The 25,273-nt window shown below is 43.1% G+C and overlaps 1 protein-coding gene across 1 annotated transcript in view; it reads right to left on the bottom strand.

The window, feature by feature from the left end:
• Positions 1 to 25,273, bottom strand: part of prkar1b (protein kinase, cAMP-dependent, regulatory, type I, beta) — a 57,190-nt gene that overhangs the window by 9,546 nt on the left and 22,371 nt on the right. Inside the window, exons 5-8 of the mRNA XM_053443755.1 lie at positions 12,489 to 12,550; positions 9,611 to 9,657; positions 6,176 to 6,334; positions 1,856 to 1,916 (exon numbers count right to left, since the gene is read on the bottom strand). Coding sequence (XP_053299730.1) covers positions 1,856 to 1,916; positions 6,176 to 6,334; positions 9,611 to 9,657; positions 12,489 to 12,550 — 329 coding nt within the window. The remainder of the gene's footprint in view (positions 1 to 1,855; positions 1,917 to 6,175; positions 6,335 to 9,610; positions 9,658 to 12,488; positions 12,551 to 25,273) is intronic.

The raw sequence follows: 25,273 nt of genomic DNA, 5'->3' as shown, positions 1-25,273 counted from the left end.
GTTACCGAATATAATATCAAATGTAATATAGATTTAATGATAAGCAACTATGAAACCTCGGAATAGATTTATTTCTGGTACATTTTAAAACTCCATTGCGAAATATGTGGAGAATTGACCATTGGTGACTGGGTCCTGCCAAAACCTGTGATCTTTTTCAGTTTTTGTTGATCCTGAGAGCCAGTGGCGACAGCTGTCTTTCCGACTGTCCGACCACACGTACAGTGACGTGGTTAGCCCGGGGTATTTCTAGATGCCGTTGGTATTCGCACAGAAACCAAAAACACAGACGGTCACACATCTTCACTGGGAAAAAATGTTCCGAGGAGTTTTTCAGCAACTCGGATGAAGCAGTATTTATAGAAAGCAAGGCCCAATAATTTATAAATATCTCCACATCAAGGATTGGCTGAATGAGCTCATCCTTTAGATTACTGCTAGCTAATCCTAACAATATACGCGTACAATGTGACTTATCTGCAGTGAAACTGCTCCTCATCTTCAGCTTTGTCTGGATGAGTGTGTGTCAGTGTCTTGATTTGACAAAGACACGAGTTAGAGGCGTAAAACTATAGCAGAATCTCTTTGTCTCAGACTATTGTCTCCTGATACTCTGAGTAACTGATCCCAGTGTGTCTATTTGTGTGTGTGTGGGTCTAAATGTGTATGTACTTAGGATTAACTAAGGTGAGGTCTGATGGTTTGGAGGTGTCCAGTGTCCCCTCTGGTGGGGCCGTGGTGTCTGCCGGCCCCGGACGGATGTCCCCTGTCTGGCTGCAAGCTAAAGGCAGCAGGTTCTATAGTGGCGATCCTTAACAGCTCGGCAGGTAACGTGATACACAAATGTGCTGACTAAAGACGCTACATTTCACGCTTCGCCGGAGCCTGGACCCACTTGGATCACCTTGCTACACACACACACGCATATCTATTACACACACAATTGGCCATCGGGATGTTGAAGCCTCCGCATGTGTGTTTGTGCGACAAAGAACATGTTGTTTTTCTCTCCTCAACTCCACGACATCAAGGGCTTGTACCCAATTTCGTGGCTATCTCAAAAATCAAAGACAAACAAAAACACCCCCGCCTCCAACCCCTCCTCCAATTCAAAGGGGCAGAGTGGAGGGGCAGGGCGGCGGAAAGAGAAATGAGGAGAAGGAGAGTCGTTCGAAGTGAGACGCGAGCGCTTGAATGCAGGCCTCGACAAGGCTTTCCAAAAGGGAGGCGCAGAAGAAAGGAATTGAATGAAAAGAGTGCAGACCTTGTAGAGACATTCTCTTAAGACCTGAATTGAGTGTATGTGTTTACTCAGCCAGCTAATAACTCTGTACAGGGGGCATGGCCTTACTCTATACACCACACACACATGATCAAGTGGAAAGGGATGAGATGTCAGTTCCATTTGCAGTCCGTTTTGAAAAGTCTGAATGAATCTCATTCGCCAATTCCCCAAACTAAATGGCCTGTGTGGGCTGGAGTTATCCAAATTCCAGTGGGAAAAGAGAGGCTTAGCTTAACTCCCCATTATTTAATTGTCCACACAGCGACATTGCAGAGTGTGACTGGCCTTAGTGCGAACAGAAGATTAGGACTGTACACATAGACCTTACTCAACTATGGGCCTTGTGTGACAACGTGCGGCTGTGTTTATGTGGGCTAATCTACAGTATACAGTATGTGGCACTCAGCAGACTTAACTGCCTGCACTCTGGACTCGCTGACCCGGTGTTGAAGATTTATGCGTAACAGGTAACGCACGTGTAAACACAATCATGCCTCAGCATATTCCTAAATGCACACACAAACAAAGGAGTATAACAAAAAGCACTACCATCCACATCCACACACTCACCAAGGATGGAGACCTTGCTCAGGAACTCTTCGTACATCTTTCTCTTCCGCAGTGTGCTACCCTGTAAAACGAACAAAGGAGATTTACATTTACCACATGAAGCACTCTGGCAACGCTGCACATCTATGATAAAACAATAATTGTGATTAGTAGGCAACATATTGTGTGAGCGTTATGTCTCGATAATAATAAGATGGAACAGATTTATTGCATTTTGGTACCGTAACATATAGTTTTCTTCTCTCACATCTTTTAATTGGTGGTTTTTTTTCATTGTGGAAGCCAATCTTTCTGTAGGAAGTGTGTTATTGAAGCACTAATCTGAACAAATTTGAGTAATAACTACTTCGAGGAGCTGCTGCTGAGACAGAGCATCACACATAATCTACACCTTTGTTTCATGTTTGGTGTCTGTGAATTACCACTGAGGGTATCTCTAAATGACAGGCAGCGATCCACTTTTGTCACACTTAAATTTAAACGCTTTCCTTGTCTGAGGACGACTGTTCCTTCGATTACACTTACCATGTCATTAAGTTTTACAAGATGTGATTTTAGTTTTTATTCCTTCTTAATTAAAACTCAGTTCGCATTTCACTGTAACCGATCACTTTATGCCACTCATCAAACATAAAATTAAACAAATATGGGTACTGCCAATTTACAAGATCATAAAACAGTAGGACGTGTCACTACAAGATAATATAAGATTAATAGATCATAGTCCGCCGGGTCATACTAACGGAAATGTGCATGAGTTGTGTGGTGGTAATGTTCAATGCATATGTGTGTCTGTGTGTGTGGCCCACCCCACCCACCGAGCAGGGGACTTTCCCCTCTTTGCCTCTGCCATGAACATCAGGTGCTTCCTGACAAGTCTAGACCCAGAGGACCCCTTCCCTCACTGAATTTCTCTCCATCCCCCCCCTCCTTCGTATCATGGAACCTCTCGGCAAAAGTGGGACAAAAAAAAGAGAGAGTGAGGAGAGACGATCTTGTCCGCCCTCCCTGTGTCAGCCTTTGCATATGGAAATGATATATTGAGACTTGGGGTGTCTTTGGTGCATAAGTGCCTGAGTCCCGCTGCTGCCTCTAATTTCATATAATTTCACATTTTGTCTTAAAAGGGGAGAAAATGTTCCCAAGTGAGCCAACGTCAAACTCAAAATCGTAAACAACTTGATTAAAGGAATTCTAGCCTGCATTGCCTCCCTCCCGGATAAATGATTTGAGTCTGTGTGTGTCTGTGTATGCAGAAACAGAGCGTGTGTGTGTGCATGTGTGTGTGTGTGTAGCGCGCAGTCTGTTTTTAGTTCTGCCACTTATGTTTCGTTGCTGTCTCTGCAGAGACGAAACTTCATGCTCGTTAAGCAAGCAAATACAAACAGTCACACATGTGTACTCTACTTTTAACACACACAGACACACACTCACACACACACGGCACAGAGATGTTGAGTTGGTCTCCTGATTTCATACACTCCCCTCAGAGCTCCTCAGACTGGCTTGCTGAGCTTAAAGAATTACAGTGCGCACATAACATTAAATTATACAGAAGGTCTGATTTGTGTGAGTGGAGATCGGTGGGCCAGAGAAGTGTCAGCGACGTAGGGGTTAGGTGGGGTAGACAGAATGAAAATGGCACTTTTCTAAATTTTGGACTCTAAAATGTCACGTTCTCTCTTTGGATTCTTTTTATCTGTATCCGACCTCATTCGTCCTGCCTACTTGGGAGGGCCTCGGCACATATTTCATCCCGTTTGCCCTAATCTGTCACTCCTCTCGTGGTAGAGGATGAACCAGCCTCTGTGTCTGCTCACCGTCTTTGAGGTGGAATCATCAAAGAGTTAAGGTGTGGAGCAAAGCCAAAATAAACCAACCGCACCTTACGCCCCATCGCACCATCACCTTCATCTCTGTCCAATGTGAAGCACATAGGTGCCCCCCCCTCCCTCCTAATTTCTGATGATATTACTTCTCCTTGTCTCCTTTTGTTTCGTGTTCTATTTGTTGACAGTGGTCCGTTAGTTTGTAAATGGATTTGCCTGTGGCTGTGTGTGTTAAAATACCAAAATGACACGACAAGGGGGCTATTGTATGGCTGGCGGCAACACAATGGAGAGAGTGTGCTTATCACAGGGAATGATTTTGCATTGTTTACCGAATGCACTTGAGGAGGAGAGGAGGAGGTGGAGGTAAGGTGGTTTCGAAGGCTCCAGGTTTACATGACAAGTTCACTTGCATCGTTGTGTTGTTTCATAAACCGTATCAACATGCCCAGTGTTTGAGACGGATTCAAGTCAAGTGATTATGGCATGTGTACGTGTCATTTGTGGTGGTTTTAGGTGTCAAGTTATTCACTTCACTCTTAACGTGAAAATTCTAAAACTATTCACTCAACTTACACATATTCATTTTACAAATTGGAGATTTGGAGACGTTGCACAAGAGAAAAGCAGATGTGCGAACAATGAAAATTATGGTATAAGCACCCTGCGCCTTCCCAAGCTCCTAACTAACTAGCTGCAGACACGGGAATAATTTGACAGGGAAACACACACACACACAAACACACATACACACGCATACACACGCATACACACACACACCAGTAACACAGCGTGTGAGAGAATGCTCCCTGTGTTGGCCTAAGATGTTGCCAGAATACCGCACTTTATAAAAACAGCTTTACAAATCATTGACAGCAATAATTAACTACAGGTTCACATAACTGAATTCTGTTTCACCCCCGTCTCCCCTCCTGCTCCTGCTGGAAGAAATGAAGGAATGAGTGCTGGAGGGAGAGAGAGATAGAGAGAGAGAGGGAGAGAGGGAGCGAGGGAGAGAGAGAGAATCCTCTCAAAGGAGGGTTACCGGGGCAGACTGTGCCCTCAGTTAAACTATGTGCTTAAGAGGTGACATGAGTGCTGGGCCGGCCGGTGCCAACTTTACACCGAGCTGAAAGGTCCAAAAACAACTCTTCAGACATCTCTGTGGATTCAAACTGTTTAACACTGAGCAGAACTTTCACTGCCGGTGAAGGCGAAGAAGCTCACAGGTGTTTGTAAGGTTAACTGGAGGCTATCTAATGTATTTGGAATGAGATGTTAGGAATATTTGAGGAAGTGTGTGTGTGTGTGTATCCTAGTGGGAATATGACAGCAAATGCAGAGCACCTTGTGTTTCCAGTTTAAACATTTAGACATTCCTGCTAGATCGGCTCCTGGAGCAGGAGGTGTTTGCAGAAGCATTAGCGTCGACCCTCTCTCTCTCTTCCTCTACAACCCGCACCCACTCCCCCCCTCTTTGACTTTTCTGCCCTTATTCATCCTGAATCAGACCAAAAGGGAACTTAAAATGGGAGGATGCACTCCCCTGTGTGTTTGTGTCTGCGTGCATGTGCAATAAGAAAAATGAAACTGTTTAAGTGTTGTGGGAGTGTTAAGTGGATGAAGAAGATAATATATTGCAGATGAAGGACCATGATGATTGAGAGCCTAGTACAGTATATTTTGTATTACAGTTATTAGATCCAACAACAAGGTCATGTTACAGTTAGTGTTTGTTAACTAAACTAAAAGTTTTGGACAGTTTACCACAAAACTTGGTGGAGGGATGCAGTATGGATCAAGGAAGAAAAGATGACATTTTTGATTTAGATGCACATAGAGGTTGATTTTTGAATTTCTTTAACATTGCAAGATACGGCTTTTTTTTTAATAATTTTTGTTAATTTCACAGAGAATCTAATATTTTTCTTCATCTGTGAGCAGCTCATCGATTCAATCGGCCCCTCCTGACTTTGCTCCCGCTCTCTCTCACACCGCCACACACACAGACACACACACACACACAAACTTGTCATTGGACACAACTTTATACTCAAACTGGGATGAAACGAAATACTTTGGAAAATCAAATTATGCACATGGGTTACATATTGAGTGGGAAAGTGAGATCCGATCAAAAGTGGTGACAGGTTTCACATTCAGGACGCATCTCAATGCCAGGTGTGAACAGGATGAGGTGCCTGACATGTTGCCTTAACTATTCAGGGGAACAGGACGTCCATTACACCTCAGCTAAACCTCTCAACCTAATACTGGCAAAGTAAATGTTGAATGAATGGCTGCAGCCGGTTGCGCTGTGTCATTTTGATCTAATTGAAATGCTCTATGTATTGTGTTGTATGAGGCCTTGGAAGCACTTGGGAAGCTGTGCCACAAATATCCAACCAGGTTGTTACAGAATGATGAGCCTGGGCTGTGCACCTTACCCAGAATGCGCTGCCATGACAAGTGAGTGTGAGGAAGTTCGTACCATGAGGATACGTCGGTAGCTGTCTCGGTCGATACCCCACAGCTTGAGGTCAGTCTTGGCCTTGACAGTGGCAGCTCTGGGAGTTCCATAGATCAGGGCCAGCTCTCCAAAACTGCCCCCTTCTCCAATACTGGTCACCCACTCACCGTTCACATACACCTGTGGACAGAGCAAGAAACAGAGTGATGGACAGGGACTTAAAAGCTTCTGAAGAATGTTGATCATAGCTTAGCGTATTGTGAGGATTCAACCTCGCTACCCGTCCTGAAGACACCTTCCCTCTTTGTTACTGCTCCTCTGTTCTTTCCGGGCTCCTTCATACACTCACTAGGCTTGTCCTTACACATTTGATCCCCACTAAGCCCTCAGATGAGACCCTCTAAAAGGCTCTTTATCCCTGTTATCTCTCCATCTATCTCTTTTTATTCCCTCTGTCTTGTCTTGTTAGAGTTTTCTCTTTGATTTTGGGAGTGATGGAGGACAGAAAGCTGTGGTTGACGTCGTGGGTCTACCCTCAGATCTAAAACACTCACAAACACACACACGCATGCTTATGGTCTCATGGCTCAGCTCTATTTAGACCAGTCACTATAGCTCCGCAGACAATACAATCTCGGTGAGGCTCATTTAGGTCGTCTCTGGGGCCGTTACGGTTTCACCTGTCGACACACTATCCACTATCTTGTTGACTTAATAACGCAGTGAGAAAGGATGAGAGTGAGTGAGAGAGAGAGAGAGAGAGAGAGAGAGAGAGAGAGAGAGAGAGAGAGAGAGAGAGAGAGAGAGAGAGAGAGAGAGAGAGAGAGAGAGAGAGAGAGAGAGGGTTTATCCGGCCGGTGGCTGTTGTGAATTGCCAGAATTGTTGCAAGTCATTATCCAAGGCTCAGCGTAGACCACAGGGGAGTCATACTTCACTACAAACTGGGATGGCCTCAAAGAGATGCAGGCTGCTGGCTACGGTTACATCAAGCCTACAAGAACAATTATATGAATGTTGCAAAAGTGTTACATCAGATCACACAGGTAGTAGTATTTCTTCTCGCACAGTTTCCCAAGCTGGTGCTCTCAAGTATCCCCTAACCTGGAAGCCTTGGTTCAGTCCAAACTTCTGTCTATGTGATCCCATATAAACAGGTTTGTAAGTAGGTTTGCAGGGTAAAGCGATTGTATTTAATTCCAGCTTTACTGTTGCAGAAAAGGTGGAGTCAGCAGTGTGGAGAAAGTAAAATCGAGGTCATGAGCAATTTGAGTTTTGAACAACGTCTTCTGTCTCACAGCTGTCACTGAATTTTTTAATACACACACAGTTTGCTGCAGACATTTTCGTCAATGTGTGCGCCTGGTGGTAATTAAGAAGCAACAAATCTAAAATACTGGAAAGTGGATGAGCAGGCATTGTTGCTGTGTATTTCTGTTTGTGGTTACTTGGAGTGAGTTATCTCGTGGGCTGCGTGGAGGTGTGTGAAATGTTGTCTGTTTGGCAGAGATTATTTTATTCCATTCTAAAATGCCACTGTGTAATAATAATAGAATGGGCAAACTCTTACAAAATAAAAGATTACTCTCAGGTCAAAGTACCTTATTATCTCAAGAACTTTGCTCGTCAAATCAGATCATCTGGGATGATAGATATAGCTCTTATTTTGAAATAACATTTTATTCCCATTAGATCATGTTGGATTAAAGTTTCAACATCCTTCATAATGCACCCATATAATTAAAGGCCATTGTCTGATAGTGAATACTTTTGTGTGCAGACATGGAGGCATGTTTACTTCATTGACAGCTTCCAGACAGTTGATAGGTTGCCAGCAGATTCACACCCCGAGCTAATGAGAGACATCTCCAGACTTTAATAACTGGAGTTGGGGGCGGCAGCTGTCTGTAGAGGGGTGGATGGCCGCGTGGGAAGAAAGAGAAACAGATGGGCATAGTGTTTGGGTGGAGGTGATGCAGAGTATTTGGTTCTTCACCCAAATTTGGTGCAGACTGACAGGGTGCTGGATGTGAGAGGAGATCCCTTAAGATTCACTAGTGGTAGAAAGAGAGAGGTTGAAGTTCCACACCATAGTGGATCACTTCCACTTCACCACATTGTAATAATGGTAAAAATAAGCTTTATTTATATCGCACTGCTCTTAAAGAAGTTACAAAGTGCTTCACAAAATGATAAAACAATAAAACTACAACAATCAATAAAATGTAATTATTGATTAAAATAAAAATAAAAGCAATGACTGACAATACATTTCTGATTTCAGCTGCTAAGTGATTCCAGAACTGCAAAAGCATGATGGCCTTTAGTCACTATGGGAACTATCAGAAGACTGATATCAGGTGATCTAAGTAGTTGTTCAGACTCATAGGGAGGATTTAAATCCTTGATATACACAGGGTTGTGTAAAGCTTCAATCAAGAAGATCTTAAAAACAATGTGAAAACAAAATATAAGCCGATGCAGCACAGTTCAAATCAGTGTTATATGATCACGTTGTCTTGAAAACAGTGTTAACCCTAACAGCCGCATCCTGTAACATTTAAAGTAAAACATGTATGGAGGGCGTATAGTTGGGAAAAGATTAAGGCTTGGACAACCCTGTGCATTTCTAAAATGTAAAGAAGGATATTCCTTTTCTGAAAATTGGGTAAATTAATTGGTAATATAAAGGTGGGACAGGGAGAGTTTTAGGTGAGATGTATGGAAGAGAGTGAAAACAGCCAGTATCAGCCAATATTTATACACTTCCTTCTGTTTGTGTCTCAGGTGGGATAACTACATTGGCAAGCTCGACCAAGCTTGCCAACCTGCTACTCTCCAGTTACTCTCCGTCTCTGCGCTCACCGCTGCAAGCTGATAAGGTCACTTCCTGTTTAATTTTCCGTCAGCTCCTGTTTTATCTCTCCACTTAACTCTATCGCTCAGTGTCAGGCTGGCTAAGACAAAAGACGTTCTCAGTTTGGCTGCCTTCACGTAGCGCTCGACTCCACAGCGCCATGTTCAGATTGTCATCGCAGTGGAACCGAACTTTGAGGAGAACAAAACATGGGGGCAATCCAATACAACCTGTCCATTGTTAGAGGGAAACATTGTCGGAATATGAGTGGGGAAGGCTGGGTTTTCCCACTGAGTCACAATCCTCATGGCTAATCCCATAAAAAAAATGTTGATAAATGCTAATACCTCGTTTAAAATGCATTTTTCTTATAACCGTACAACATCAGTGCAGGGAGTCACCCTATCACCATCCTAAATCACCCCAGTTGTGACATAGGGACCTCAAATATACCCGCACATAGGATGCAGTTGATCAGATGTGGAGACAATGGAAGGATCTATTAGGCGGATGGTGAGCTTCAATCCACTTCACTGATAATGAGACTCTAAAGAGAGAATGAAGGGGAATAAACACATGTGTGCTCATGTCAGTCACTTACGTCCACTTCGCCTTGGTCAATAACATAGAAGTTGTCTCCTTCATCGCCTGGATGTGAGAGAAGAGGAGAAACAGACGTTTGTGAGTGACCAGGAAAAAACTATCTGGGAAATTTTCCAGCGTTGAACCAAAAGGAGAACTTCTTCTCTTAGTTCCATCAACTCTCTGCAAACTCAAATGTAAATTTTTAAACCATTAAACTTAAGAACTTTGGGCATGAAGAGATTGAAAGCAAAGTTCATTGCTGCTGCTTCTGCGACCTAATAGTGAGGATGAAGAGGTACAACACCTCAGTAAGATACACAGATACCACAGTCATACATTTTTCATTAATAATCCTGATAAAGTCCTTTTGAAATACATGTTTTTTCGTGTGTATGTTTACATTTTTGTATCCATTTACAATTGTAGCAGCATAGGGCTGCAATGTTACTACTTTTATATCATAGGATCAATGCATGTGCAGTAATTTAGCTTGTCTTAGCATAAAAACTGGAATACCAGCTAGCCTGGCTTTGTGAAAGGCCCAAAATCAAAATGTAGGTTTTGCTGACTGGAATCCCTGCTGTGTCACCCAAGTGAACCCTAACCCTTGAAGCGAGCCACGGGTTGGTAGGTTGACGCCCACTAAAAGCATCTAGTCTGGAGATAAGGCTGAAAAATGGCAAAGTGTTCCTTTAATTATGCTATCCATTACATAGGGCTGAGGGGGGAAATTATTAAAAAGGGACTGAAGGCCATATGCACAAGCACTGGGAAGCACTCCCTGCAGCTACCTCTTACAATAAGACACTAATGCAACTCCATTCATAGAAACATGTGGTAATGATGCATGCATATACATGACACAAGTATGTTTGTGTATGCATTTCATAGGAGCTAAGTGAGGGTGTGTATGACCGTGTGTGCACATGTGTTCTTGTGTGAATGTTCGCCTGCAGAGTTGAAAGGCTGGGAGTGCCCGGTGTGTAAAGTTCACCGGAGTTCACATGGCTAATTAATATTGAGTGGAGAGTGCTCGTTAATCATACAGCTCTATTTGTCACAAAAATGCTCCTTGTCTGTCGGATGGTCTGTCCATGGAGACCCCAGGGACACACACACATGCTCAACCTGCTGCAACCTGGCCCTCCACTATCTCCCTCTCGCTGTCTCTGCCTCTCTCTTTCATCTCATCTATCTTTCTTTCAATTCCCTCTCGCTCCCTCTTTCTTCTCTTCTACTCTTCCTGTCTTTTATCACTTTGGTTTGCGAGTCTTTGTTTTACGCTCTTCCAATTCCCCTGTGCCTGAGAGTGAAGGCAAATATTTGAACAGAGCGTGTGCGCGTGCACACACATAGATGCACGCACACGCACACACACACACACACACACACACACACACACACACACACACACACACACATTCACACTCACACTCACACGTTTCAACACTGGAAAATTGTCGTATACACTGGTAAGGTTCTTTGGTTTTGTTCAAAAGAAAAAAACATGACTTACACCCTCAGACTCTAAGGGGTTTTGTACCCAAAATGCTAATGCAACATTGAGTTAAAGATGACTTTCTTTCAAAACAGAGTTCATGTTGGATTTTTTTATTTCGGTTACATGTCAAAAAGAATGAAAATACATGGAAAAAGACATATAACAACATGCAATTGATTACAATGAAAATACCTCTATCCTGCATTTTTGTATGTTATAGAGTAAATTCTCTCTTTGTTTAAATACCATTCCAGCCTCTGAGTCAATAACTCTTAGCTGTGTCTAAACAGTGTGTGTTGGGCCAGTAGCACGGGTGGTTTCTTGAAACTGTACAGTAGTCCAGACTTTAGCAATGACATCAGCTCTGTATATACAATGTACCACACCATATAGCATGTATAACAATGGGCTGTCTGGGGCTGGGGGCCCTGCAAAGATAGCTAGACTTATTATCACCAAATTAGGCCTGATATACTCCTGGATGCCGACTTCGGGTAGATGGGAATGACTGGGCGAGTATGTTTGAAAGCACTGACATATTTCCTTCACTGAAAATGCAGGTGAATGTGTTTGCAAGGCATGCGTGTGGTTTTGTGCAGGTGTGGACGTAGTATTATCGGAAAGGGGACATTTGTCTGTAAGAATGTGTGTTTTCAGCATTTAAATATGTGATTAAACGTGTGTCTGTGTTTGATAGGAGTTTGAGTGGGGGGTAGGGGGGGCACTGGAAAAATACAGTCTGGCCCTGCTAAGCTGTGTTCCCTCAAAGTCCAGGGAAGTCTAGTGAAGGCTTTGACGACTGTGGTTAAGCAGAGGAGAGGGAACTAACATCTGGTGCAGACTGATGGGATGCGAGAGTGAGGCCAAGAGAGGAAAGGTGAGGCAAAAAATGTGTGTACGTGAAAATAAAGTGCACGTGAGTGCTGGTGACAATGCAACACATGCATTCTTTGAGATGAAGCCATCAAAGGTAATCAGTGAGAACAGCGTCGTAATTGTTTCCTTTCCACTAAAGCAGCTGAGTGGATCAGATATATGCCAATGTAATATAACTCAAATAGTCAGTTGTCAGAATATTGGTTTCAATTTCCACTAGTGCAGATTTAGAAATGTCTGTTTCGATAACTATTGTCAGTGCTGTGATTTAGGGAATTCATTTTCGACTTTAGCTATTTGGCACCTTCCACTGCATTCAGTCTATGATGATTCATTCCCTTTGCAAACTACTGATAATTAATGTCACGATCTGGCATCATCTCACCTATTTTCTCTATGATAATAGCAGTCTATAAAAAATTGTCTTAACCATTTTATAAAAGTGGAAACCCAAATTGTATGATAATCTACAGGTGACACATGACTTTATAAATTAATCTAAATGAAAAATACGTACCTTGCTGGATGACTGTTTCTCCTGCGATGTGAGTGACGGGGAACATGGCATCAAATATGTCACTGGGGGGGGGGGAAACAGAGAGGGAAGGGTAAGAAGGGAAAGGAAAGAAAAAGCGAGAAGAATGGTTATTAATGACATACCGGATACTGTGGTTCATTAGCTCACATTTCTTCTTGATTCTGTAAACGTGTAAAAACACAAGCATCCAGTACACACACAAGAGTTCATTCCAGTAAAGAGCAGCAAAATAAATGGACATCACTGGGTCCATTCTGTCCGTGGAAGGGACAAACCTGGTAACTCTGGATGCCCCCAACACGCACACATACACAAACACACACACGCACACACACACTATTAGTTTTAGTCCTTGGCAGATTGCTATTACGAGGACAAACCTGCCAGTTAGGAAGAGGAAACGATTCTTTTCAGATTAAATGGATCTGCCCATGTGCAAACTGAAAGGATGAGAGCAAACCATCTGTGTGTGAAACATGCACAGTGAGCTGTAAATCGACTTCATATTCGGTTTATCAATCACTTTTCCACTGATACTGGTATTTTCCCCCTTTACGTCATATTAGTAAGTCACATGGGCTCAAAGACTCTTTGTGCTGTTACAGGACACGATCAAAGCCTGTATCGCTGACTGCATCTTCCATCTTCTTAATCTCCTATTGAGAAAATAAACCAGATAATGTCTGTGCCAAAGCACTTGATTTCTGTTTCAGCCCGGCAGGGAAAGCATGTGCGCCTGTTAGGACTGTTTCAAACTGGGCCGTTTAAATGCATGAAGCCTCAGCAGATTAAAGCTCCACCGCTGGGATGTGTTGGGACAAGAGGGAACTCTGTATCCTTCCTCTCCTCCTCTCGGCCCTTCTCACACCTTCAGGGTATATTTATCTATCTAATCAGTTGCATACCACTCGTCTTATAGAGAAATATAGAAAAAACAATAAAAGAGGGTCAGGCATATCAAAGACTTACAAGACCTGCTGAGTGAATGTGGGGCATGTTTGGGCATGTTCTTGGTGTGTGTGTGTGTGTGTGTGTGTGTGTGTGTGTGTGTGTGTGTGTGTGTGTGTGTGTGTTTGTTTGCGTGTGTGCGTGTGTTTCTGAGCCAGGCTGTCGGCGTCAGAGTACATATTGCCTATGAAAACACACAGGTTTGTACAAAATAATGTGTGGGTGTCTTTGCTCATGACAGTGCACTAGACTATGCATCACTCAGAAATGGCAATAGTTACACAGCCAAATGCATCTTGAGGAACACTACAAACATAAAAATAGTTGCCTTATCTAAGCCTTCCTGTTTAAAAGGGGAAACAAATGCAGGTCAACAGATGTTGGGGAGAGATCTGAGGCTGTTATTGAGTGGTTAGGAGGTGAATGGACGCCGCTGGTATTTGTTTATGTGATGCTGAATAAAAAGCAGACTTGAGGAGGTGGATTCGGGCCAGCTTCACCCACAGGTAGGCCCTGTGCGATGCAGCTGGCCACTGACTCACATGTTCTCGAATACACAACAGATGAACAAAAAAAAACAACCTCACCCTTTGAAGTGAACAAGCACGAGCTCAAAGATGCAACGACACACTTAGGCACTCTCATCTACAATAAATAAATCCTCCGGTATACACACGTGGTACATGCATGCAGCAGATACACTCAGTGGTGCACGTCAGCACCATCGCACACACTTGTTAGAACAACAGCATTTTTAAGCAATGGCGTGTGTGATGAAAACACACATACTGGCACTCGCACGTGTCACACGCAAACTCTTTGATGGTGTTTAGTCAGTGCAACATCTGCAGGAGTGCCACACATCTGTGCTCGGCACGGAGTCTGTCTGCACTGGGAGCTTCAGAGCAGTGGATCTCAGATCACGCATCACTAAAAATGTGTGGTTTATGAAAATCAGTACCTTTGCAAAAACCAGAATGGCACTCAGTAGAGCACATACCTCTGGCACAGTTCACTTAAACACTCATAGATATCTATTCAGTACACATGCTTTATTTCTACAATCACGACCCATTCATTGTTCCCTTGGAAAATGGTTAAATGTTGATAAACGTCCTATTTTTTTTAAAGACAAATTCATGGTGAGGGGGGAATTGATGATGGTGATGCATGGTGCAGCTAGTAGGATGTGCAAAGCTGAGCTGTGTAGTCACAGTGAGACGATCAAAGAGAAGCGAACCTGTTTAGGTAATTACCCATGACCACCTATCTCTTCCATGCCCTGCCACTCAGTGAATGCATATGTGAGCACAACAAAGACACTTATGCAGGTAATTACTTCCCCTCGTCTCTACCTGACTCTCTCTCCCTTTCTTCATCCTTAACTTCCTCCCTGTCTGCTCTATATCACTTTTTCTCTTCCTCTCCCCTCTCAATTACCCCTTTCTTCCCTCTAATTCTCTCCCTGCCCCACCTATTTCTCCCATCTCTCGGTCTATCGCCCCCCTCCCCGCCGTTCCCAGATGAAGTGATTAATCTTGTCCTTTCCGCTACCTGTAGCCCCCCTGACCTTATGAAAAGGCAGAGTCCCCTTCCCCGACAATGGATGTGCTGTTCTGACGGAGAGAGACAGAAAGAGAGACCCTGCAGACTCGTAGGGGGGGCTAGGAAGTTCACCTCCATCCAAGGAAGGGAGACAAAGCTTCTATCAGGCTCGAGGAGATAATGAAATGCACAAGTATCTGCCCTCACACACACTTACTGGTACACATTCATGTAAGTTCAAAGACCAAAATCATCCGTGGGAAATGCATTATTTGAAATCCTTAGAATCCATCCCCCCGTCCAGATGACATCACATAGACTGTACAAAGCCCACTGTGTTAAATTGTAGCACAGGAAGGAGCGGATACAAATATAGATAGTTGTACTTCTTTAATAATCTGAGTAGCTATAATGGCAGTAAAGCAGCAGTTTTATATTCACAGGAACAGATGATACCAACGTAGGTAGAAATAACATAAACATAGATAGACACAACTTTATGTAGCGCATTTTGCTGTGCTCACCATGAGACTGCAAGTCAGATTGACACAGCCTCATTAAACTGTAGCGGTCACACGTTGAGAGTGTGTGTACACACGCATGTATGTGAGTGTTTGTGTGGAATTAACAGGGCATGTTTATTAGCTCTTTCACTCTCTCTGACACGTACACACACAACAGGCTATTATTGTTCCCAAACACCCATAAAGACGTGTTTAGCTCTGGGGATTTCAGTCATTAATGAAATAAAATCCGGCCTGCTTGTTGTAGCTAGATAGCTTGTTGTTCTTCCTGGCTGGCATTGACGGCTTTTCTCTCTCACCTCTTCCCTCCTCCTCCTTTAACTCTCCTACAACACAGCTGTTTATTTGTACAGCAGCAGACATCTTATCTCTTACATTAGTACCTCAACAGAGCACTGCCATTATGCCATTAACACCAAAAGGACTCTTTTCACAGCGCGGCGTGCCGCCACGTCTTTGTGTTTTTTTAATGGGCCGCAGAATGTCAAGTTATACAAGTCCCTCATGGGAAGCACATCCAGAATGCTCCCTCCGTCTGGTTGGAAGAGGTTTAGAAATAGCCAAAATAATCAAGTACTGCACCACATATGGGAACTTCGCAGCTCTCCAAGCTGTGTCGTGGCTTGGCAGCAATGTGCCACTGGTTTGGCCGCCACACTGTTCGTGTTTAAGTGCTTGAAGGATTATTTTTCACTACCACTGTTGATACTAATTTAGATTCTGGCATATCAGAACAATAGTCTTTGTTTTAAAATATAGACCAGAATGGCCCGAGGACACCAAAGGTACACAGGAGTTTTAAAATATATTTCAGTTGTGTGAACAAAGTCAGCAGGCAGTACAGCGACATTGTAATCATCCTTCAGCTGCTAGAATGGAACTCAGTTTACTCAGCTAGAATGGAACTTAGTATACCTCTGCCAATGCCAAATGGTCCATAATTGTCTAGTTATTATAGTCGAAAGATAGGAATTAGGAAAATATATAACTAAATAATAGCAGTTGTGTAATCCATGCCAAAGAATAAAGAAAGAAATCAAACCTGGGAATCAACAGAATATTGGAAACGGTAGAATAATCTGCAGGAACCTAAGAAATTAGATTCATATGCAACTATATAAGAGGGAGACAAAAATATTAAGTTTGCATATATCATATCCTTTATGATGTCAATGTAATAATGAACAAGCCATGAGAGGAAAGAGAATGCTGATCTTATTGTTAACCACTTTAAGTGTTAAGGTTGCTATGAGCAACACCCGCTACAGCACTGCCTTTTGTTTACCGAAGTGAGGTGAAGAGTTGTGATTACTCAGCACAATGTTTAAAGCAAGCAAATTCGATTTTCACTGATGATGAGAGAACAATTGTTTACTAGCCTGTTGTGTGAGTCATTACAGGTATATCACCGTACGATGGAAACATTTTATGAGGCTGACTATGTGGCGTAGAGTTTAATGTCCAGAGTTTAAAGTTGAGCACAACCAGCCAAAGTAACTCACAAGGAACAATCAACTCCCCCCACCTTCCTCTGTTCATGTGAACACAACCAAATTAGTTTTTTTAAAACCATCAAATTACATAAACCCATGTGTATGTTCACACACTGCTCCACTTACATGGACACAAACACACACCGCTCACAAGCAGTATGGGAGTGTGAGAGAAATGGGGAGATGAAAGAGGGATAATTATAAAGCACTGAATCGTTCAGGGAGGATATTTATGATATAAAAGCTCTTGGCACGCGCCCTCTCTCTCCCTTGAGGGCCCGACGAGAAACGGAGATATCGCTCCATGCCAGCTGCTGCCCATTTCTCCACATCAGTCTCCGAACGCCAAGATCACCAATGTGAGAGGAGAGATGAGGGCATGAGGGGAAAGAGACACCTAGCCTTCCTAAAAGCCGACCGGCCTCTTCCCAGTCTGCCTTTTGGATTCGGCCTGCTCTAAAACCCCAGCTCTGATAAACATTATAAGCTCTGAGAGTTGTTTTACTTCCAAATGGTCTATGGCACACTGAAGACTTTTTAAATCCTTAGTAGAAGTAGAATACTTTGGCCTGATGTTTTGTCTCAAAGAAAAATATAAAACGGGCTAATGTCTGTGTACGTGGAGGTCTGCAGACGTCCACTTAGTGTAAGCTGTGTGATTAAATGTTGGAAGTTATATTTAAAGCCAACAGAAGGGCAGGGAGCACACTGTGTTAAACCCACACACCTGGCCCTGGTGGGTTTATAAGGGGTGTAAAGCTGGATGCATCCTGTGGCCTCAGAGTGACGATGTGTGTCTAAATATAGGTGCACGGTAGGACTGAAGCACCTGAGGGCCGGTGCATTTATGCTGGTGATCTGTGTGACCTGTACGCAGCTGTGGTCAGACCACCTGAGCAAAAAATGAATTTAAGAGAGAGAACATCTATTTTCCTACTCCTATGAATTTGAGTGTGCAGAGGTGAGGGAGACAACTGCAGCATCCAATTAGTCTGAGATGTAATGTCAACTGTTTTAAGCTTTCAAACAGAGATGCATAATTTCTAACCCTTAAAAAAGACAGACTACACCTTGTGAGCTAGTTATTTTTGCTAAGAGATGTCTCGAGATCGGATACAGCCTAATCACATGAATATCAGAACAAGATAATATTAGCTGATAAGCTTCTGTCCGATCTTTGGTGAAAAATCTACTGAAAGCATCAGAGAGCTGTCAAACCGTGGCCCCGCTAGACCACTATGAAATCACTGTGAGAAATCCTTTCCCTAAGTGTGTGTGTGCATAATCGAGCTGTGGCTCCGTGGTAAACAGTAGCTAGACTAATGCTGTATCCAAGGGAGTCTGACAATATACTTTACAGCTATGCAACAAACACAAACACTCAATGATTCAAAAGAACAACACCTTTCAGGGAGGGGTGATTCATCTGGAGGAAAGACTAACTGGCACAGTAGCTTTCCTGAAACCTTTGAGCCTAATTGATGCTGATATAATTTATAATTGAACCCTGCCCACCTGCCACTGCCAGTTCATGAGAGGGCAACCCGGCCTTATCACCTCCTCTCCATGCCCAGCAACTACTGTAGCACCAGTGCTTTCCTCACACCGTCGTGTCGCTGGCATGGCAATAGGAAGGCTCGGGAGCGAGGGGAAGTCAAAACAGAAAGAGACGGTAGCATCGAGATTTCATTTGAGCACAAAACAATTTTTTTTCAGTGTCATAGTCATCTGCTTTGATGACTGCTTGGAAGATACACATTCAAAACCAACACACACACAGTATACACATCCAGGTTGGCCTCATCAAAGAGGTGAGAGATTGAGATGCATGGCAGCTGAAGAAAGGTCCTGTCTGAGGAGGAAAAGAGTGAGAGAAAGGGAGCGATTGACTCGAGGATGTGAGGAGAAATGACGACGTGTTACAGGGCGAAGAATAAACATCAGTGTTTGACAGTATCTGTGCCACATTTGAACCTTTTGATGTTCCTGCAGAGAATAGTTGAACAAGTGGTGCTTTTCAGGCAAAGCACCACTTGTTGCAAACTCGCACCCTGAGCTTTGAAGCAGGCCTCTATTTCACTAATACCCAATAATATTCAATGTGTTCAAATGTCTTTGTCAAAATTCCTGGATTGGAAATCAGATCAGTATACATATACACAGTTGCTGTAACCGTACCCAAGTACTACAACCTGCCTGCTCCACTTCCATCACTCTGCAAGTTTTTACAATAAACATCTTAAAACGCCTTCTGCCTCTGTTTCTGTGTTCACTTACGAGCCCAGAAATCCCCAAAGCCTTACCACCAGTAATGCATTACAGTTGGCCGAGGTTGCAAGAAACTCATGGCTCTGTTTGTAATATCTTAGGATTTACAGCCTGAAAGGAAAAGGGATAAAAAAGAAAGTCTGACACATAGAGTTAATTCTCAGACTACACTGTCGACCTTCTGGTGGGAAGTTAAGAGGATCCCTGCTTTCCTGTGTTCAGACTTCTGTGAACGTTAACTGTGACGAGGCTGTTTTACGGTCCTACCTGATGATCTAACACACGCCACCTGCTGATGTAGCCATGATGTCAGCCTCCAAATATCACAAACATGTCCAACCCTGCTGCCTCTCCCCTTCTTTATTCTCCCTTTCTTTCTTTTCCCCTTAACCCTTTTGCTCAGTATAGTGATTATGCTACTGTGCTTTTGATTATCTTTGCTAAAACATACAATACTATTAATTATTTTCTAAATCCCATTTTAAGGGTTGGTTTATTTTCATGCCTTCCTATTGCCCACTGCCTCTGTTGTCTGTTTCCCCAGGGCAGAACAAAAGTGAGTTCTTCCTCCACTTAGAGGGAAAAGAGCTCAGGCTGAATCAGGCGCTGACAGGGCTAAGCCTCTACCTCTCTGATGTGTCTACAGGGGACGTGTCACCAGAAAGACAAAGTGAGACCGCATGAGACAGAAAAGGACTAACTCCAGCGAATGCACACAAATACTGTATACAGATCAAATAGGCCTGTATAGTGTGTCAAGGTGTGCCTTTGTCCCCTTTATCTCCCGCTCTCACTCTCCCTCTCGTTGACATACACATACATCCCGACACATCGCTGAACATCACAAGACATGCCGCTCTCCTGCGGGCATGTCTTTTCCTCTTCTCTTTACTCTACCCTCCCCTCAACCCCTCCCTCTTTCACACCACGCAAGTGACAAGCGTTAGGACAAGTTAAGTCTTTGAGAAGCAGATAGGGACACAAATTGTCCTTCTGGGGTTTAAACCTGAGAGGTGTTTACACAACACAGCATATTATTTGTGCATGCTCAAACACATTATACAAAGGCGGAAATCGAGACGGAAAGAAAACTCTGAAAAGCCTGAGGTGCCTGAGGAGGAGGGAGGAAAAGGATGAGTAGATGACGAGATGGAGAAAAGGAGGTATGCGCTGTACGACTGCTAAAGGCTAAAACTGTTCACCAGAGTCGTGTGTGTGTGTGTGTATGTAGTTTTGTATAAACCTTATCAAGCAGTGCTCTGTGCAGTGAGGTAATAGGGGCACAGGGTGCATGGAGGGGAAGGAACGAGTTGACAATTAATAGCTGACATCTGACTGACACAAGGAATCCCCATGCTGTAAACAGACAGCTTCATCAGAGACACAACAGGCAAACCTGGATAGTTTTGAGCAACCAAATAACACCTTGTGAAAAATGTGCTAACACAATGGAATGTATTAAAGCTAGCAACTAGCTAACTGGAAACCTCAGTTAAAAGTAATGCCAATGAATTATAGGACTGCTACATTGTGGATACAATGACAACCCTGATTTTCTTACCTAATAGTTACAGTTTCACTTAATAACAACGATTGTTAATCATTATACTTTTTAACACTTTTAATTGTACTTTTATATGATATTTGATCCTACTTCAGATCCTCAAACTATTTTATTACCTCAAAAATGGTTCAACATTTGTTTCGAGATGTAAATAAATAACAGATATGAGGTCTGGGTCTTTTTCCTACACTGATCAAGAAGAGAAGAACCTTGTATTACCCGCAAGCTCTGAGGGAATTCACCCAAACAGGGAAAAGGTTAAGAGGCATAACAATATATTATCAGAGTATGGAAGGCCAAAAAAATCTCATAAAAAAGAAAAATCCTTCTTTAACTTACAAACAAGCAGAGGGCAGTGCCAGAAGGCTCTTTTAATATAGAAGTTGTGTTTCCATCTGCGTGTGTAGGTTTGTTTGTTTGTCAGCAGCGTTACACAAACTGATTTCCACAGAACTTGGTGGAAGGTTGTGGTATGTCAGGGAAGAAAATATATCACTTTGATTCAGATATGGATCAGGGGTGGATCCAATAAACTAATATATCCTTGTGTTAAAATTCTGAAATTTATCAACATTTTGGTGAATTTGGTAGGTAATAATCCAGAGATCTTTTCGAAAAAAAAGAATGAGGCATGTGTAGACCAATATCTATGAACACACAAAATGTGGTGCAAATCTAGATAATGATCCAGATTTTGTGCATCAGAATAAGTATATTTATTTGAGGTTTTACTGCACGGAAACAAATATTGCCTTCAATTATATCAGAGAATGCATAATATGTGTGTCCCCATTGCAAGTTATTGACAGAGTAAATTCTGAGTTCATGGTGAGAGGTAACAGATCTAGCTATAATGAAAATATAGCAGAATCTCTATGATGTATAACATTTTCATGTGTAGCGGCCCTCTCAATGGTTACGTTTCTTCACGTATTTTGGATAACAAGATAACAGCATTAATGGATCAACTTTCAAACTAAAGTGTTCCCTAAAAGCCTGACTGCTGGAACTAAAATCCACAACACAAACTCGCATATTGAAACTTGTCAAGCTTGAAAATGGGCTGAGTGCCTCTGATCTAAATGAAACTCAACCAGAGAGACACCAATAAACCATTGAGGAGGTCATGGGAGAATTAACACGCTATAACAAGACTGTTGTCTGTGCCTGTGCACTGGAACCTATCACAGTAGCATAGACAAAGCAGACGGGATGTATACAATAGGAGGCCATGGGCCAACCCTGGCTATTTTATAGGGCGCTGGGCTGCTCTGTCCTCAGCTAATGTGTGGTGGTCAGTGTGTGGGTTGTACTTTGGGTTTGGCTGAGCTATAAAGGCACTGAAGGGTTGCAGGAACATCATGTCCTCACAACAGGGGCAAGCACTGGTTAGGAAGTCACTGTCATGCACAATCGCACATTTACCCTACATTTTCATCCACGTGAAATTAAACGTGACACTGGTGATGCTCCTCACAAATACAATACTGGACAAGCACACAGGTGACTCAGCTTACAAGTGTTAACGCAGACTTTTGACAATCTTTCCCTCTCTTTTATCGCCCTTGTTCTCCTTAACTTTCTCTTTCTTCAGCAGTCAAAGTTATATTTTTCCAAGAGCCATTTCTTAAGAAGAGATTAAGTTGATTCACTGATTCAATTCCCTCACTGGAGACATTTGATCCAACTGCTGTTCAGATCCAAAACAGAGGAGAGAGGCCAGCTTCTCTCCCCTTTCCTGTCAATGGCAGGTCAAACATTCACATATACACTATGCATAAATATATATTTGCAGAAACACACATTTTTTGGTCAACAAAGTGCAGGAGTCAGTCAAGTACCTCTGCACACACTCAAACAGGAAAACCCTTCTACGCACAAGTGCATAAAGGGAGACACATGCCCACACATGCAAGCATATGCACACTCCCACACTGATGGTATAAGCAGCTGAAAAGGCAGGGATGAATCATAGTTTGCTGGAATCCTGTCCTGCAGAGACTCTAGGGTACATTTTGGAGGGAATGCCGGGTTTTAAAAGGACTCCAGACACTATCACTACTACATGACTCATTACTTTATGAAGTAGTGGATGGAGTAATGGATAAATGGAAGGATGGAGAAAGATGACAGGGGGCGGAAGAGACAGCAGGGGACAGGTTGAAACACAGCAGAGGGCTAGGAAAGAGGACAAAAGTTTCCAGCTATCTGTGCAATTGTGTGTAGTGTTACTGTGTGTTTGTGCGTGCATGTGTGCGATTGCTGATGTGCATGTAGGAGTGTGTTTATGTATATTTGCACTGGCTTGTGAGCATGCAGACTGGTTGATTTCAACGTCCTACAAATGATTTGTTTTTGTGCGTGCCCTGTTGTTTGCATCAGCATAAAGGTGACGTTGTCTGAGCAGGAGGCGAAGACGTGATGAGCTGGGGGAGGTGAGATCTTTGGACTGTTAGTCCTCTGTGCGTTGGATAGCGGTGGGGATGGTCGAGATTTAGTGAGGCCTGCAGCTCTCCTGTGGAGAGTGACCTCATCGCCTGGCCCCTGGCATTGTGGCAGCAGCACAAAGCCATGCAGGGGACAGAGAGAGGAGACTACACATGACGGTGGGGGAGGGACTGGATGTGAGTGTGGATGTAGATGTGAATGAGCCTGCACGACGGCGAGAGGGAGAAAGACAGGAAGAGAAAGAGAGAGAGAGCGAGAAAGAAAGTTTTGAATACTGAAAAGGGGGGAAAAAGAGGACCACCAGGCTGTCAGGAAGAACCGGGAAGAGAACACACAGAAGGTCAATGAGGGAAACAGTGGGACAGGAAACACAAACACATCCGCAAACAAATATACTAAACAACACACAGCAGAAACCTGCTCATTTGTTGTTTCTGCAGACTGTATATGACGCGTAGCCCACCATAAAATACAAATCATACATCCTAACATCCTAACAACTCTTACACCTGAACGCACAGAGAAACAGGTTCTCTCAATGACAGGGACACACAAATAACTAATGCCAACACACACACCTCAATAGTCATCCTTAAATCGTGAGAAAGGGGGATTCATCCTGTTTCCCCTGCTTCATATGTTGCTATGAAGGGCAGCCTGCAGGGGGTCACTTAACACAAGTGCGTACACGGCATTAAACAATCTTGCAAGTAATATGTAATTGTTTGCACATGTGTATAGTGTCTGTTACTGGGTCATGCATATGTGTGTCTCGCAGAGGCAATTGCTCAAGTGACAGGAAATATCTGTATTATCTGTGTGTAGCAAAAACACCCTCTAGGGGCTGATGTTAGGTAAGAACACAATCAGAGTCACTGTGTCTATGTGGATGCTAATCTATGCAGTGTGTGGCTGCAGTGTTTTCATCAACAGTGCGTATCTGTTATAAATATGAACATGTTAACCGGAGCACTGTGCTCGAGTCCCACACACATTGATGTGATTCAAATGAGTGAGCTATCAGATATGACAATAAGAGCTGGGTTAATCTGATATGGCTACACAGCACACTATCTCATGCCACATCTTCTTTGTTGACTTCTTCCTTAGTTCCATAGGCCTTAAATAAACTTCCGCTGGAACATGAGGCGACACAGATCTCTCTCGGCCAGTTTCGGTGTCACTCAATTCGCTACTGTTTGTTTAAGTTTTCTGACACTCAGTGATTTATTTATTGTTTTTGCACCTTCTAAGCACCGCGCAGAGAAAAAGAGTACCAGTCCACTAAAGATGTTCCCTGTCCATCGGCAGGGGCCAGTGGGAAAGGTGTAGAGGTCAGAGTTTAGGGGTCAGAGGTCAACTAATCGGTCACTTCATCAACTCATTACTCTGCATGTTAATTAGAGGATTAAAGCTGGCAGGATGCGGTAAAACCCTCTTCTTTAGAATTCTGTTCCACATTCAGTCCTTAGTCTTAACATTGTAAGTGCAATTTTCTTTTATATTAATAATGCTTCTTCAGGGGTCCTATACAAGTTGTGTATTTTAGAGAGCTTTCTTGTTTTTGAGGATTACGGGCTCTCTACATAACAGATGAGGTCACCTCTTTGCTTGATTTACAACTGGGTGCCTATCGGAAAAAATGTAGCAATTCTTCTAACCAGATGGAAATGTTATTTTACAGTATTGCAAACTGGGTGAACACAGCTCAAGGAATGAGATTAACAGGGTTTCCCCATGCCTGCCAGACTGTGCGGTTACACAGAGAGCCTCTTGTGTCTCACAATGAGAGTGTTTTGTGGTATGAGGGCATTACACTAATGCAGGTAGACAGGAGAATACAACCTGTTGAGCTTATGAGTCTATTTTTAAGTGTTTTGTTTGTGTCAAGGGAAAAGTAAATGCCAGATTTGAATGAATCACTGACTATGACCCCCAAAGAATTGCTCCTGTGTCTGTTCTTCCCTGCCTTCT

The sequence above is a fragment of the Pleuronectes platessa genome, chromosome 16, assembly GCF_947347685.1.
Source record: "Pleuronectes platessa chromosome 16, fPlePla1.1, whole genome shotgun sequence".
In the NCBI taxonomy this organism is placed as follows: Eukaryota; Metazoa; Chordata; class Actinopteri; order Pleuronectiformes; family Pleuronectidae; genus Pleuronectes; species Pleuronectes platessa.
This window is presented reverse-complemented; position numbering and strand designations above follow the sequence as displayed.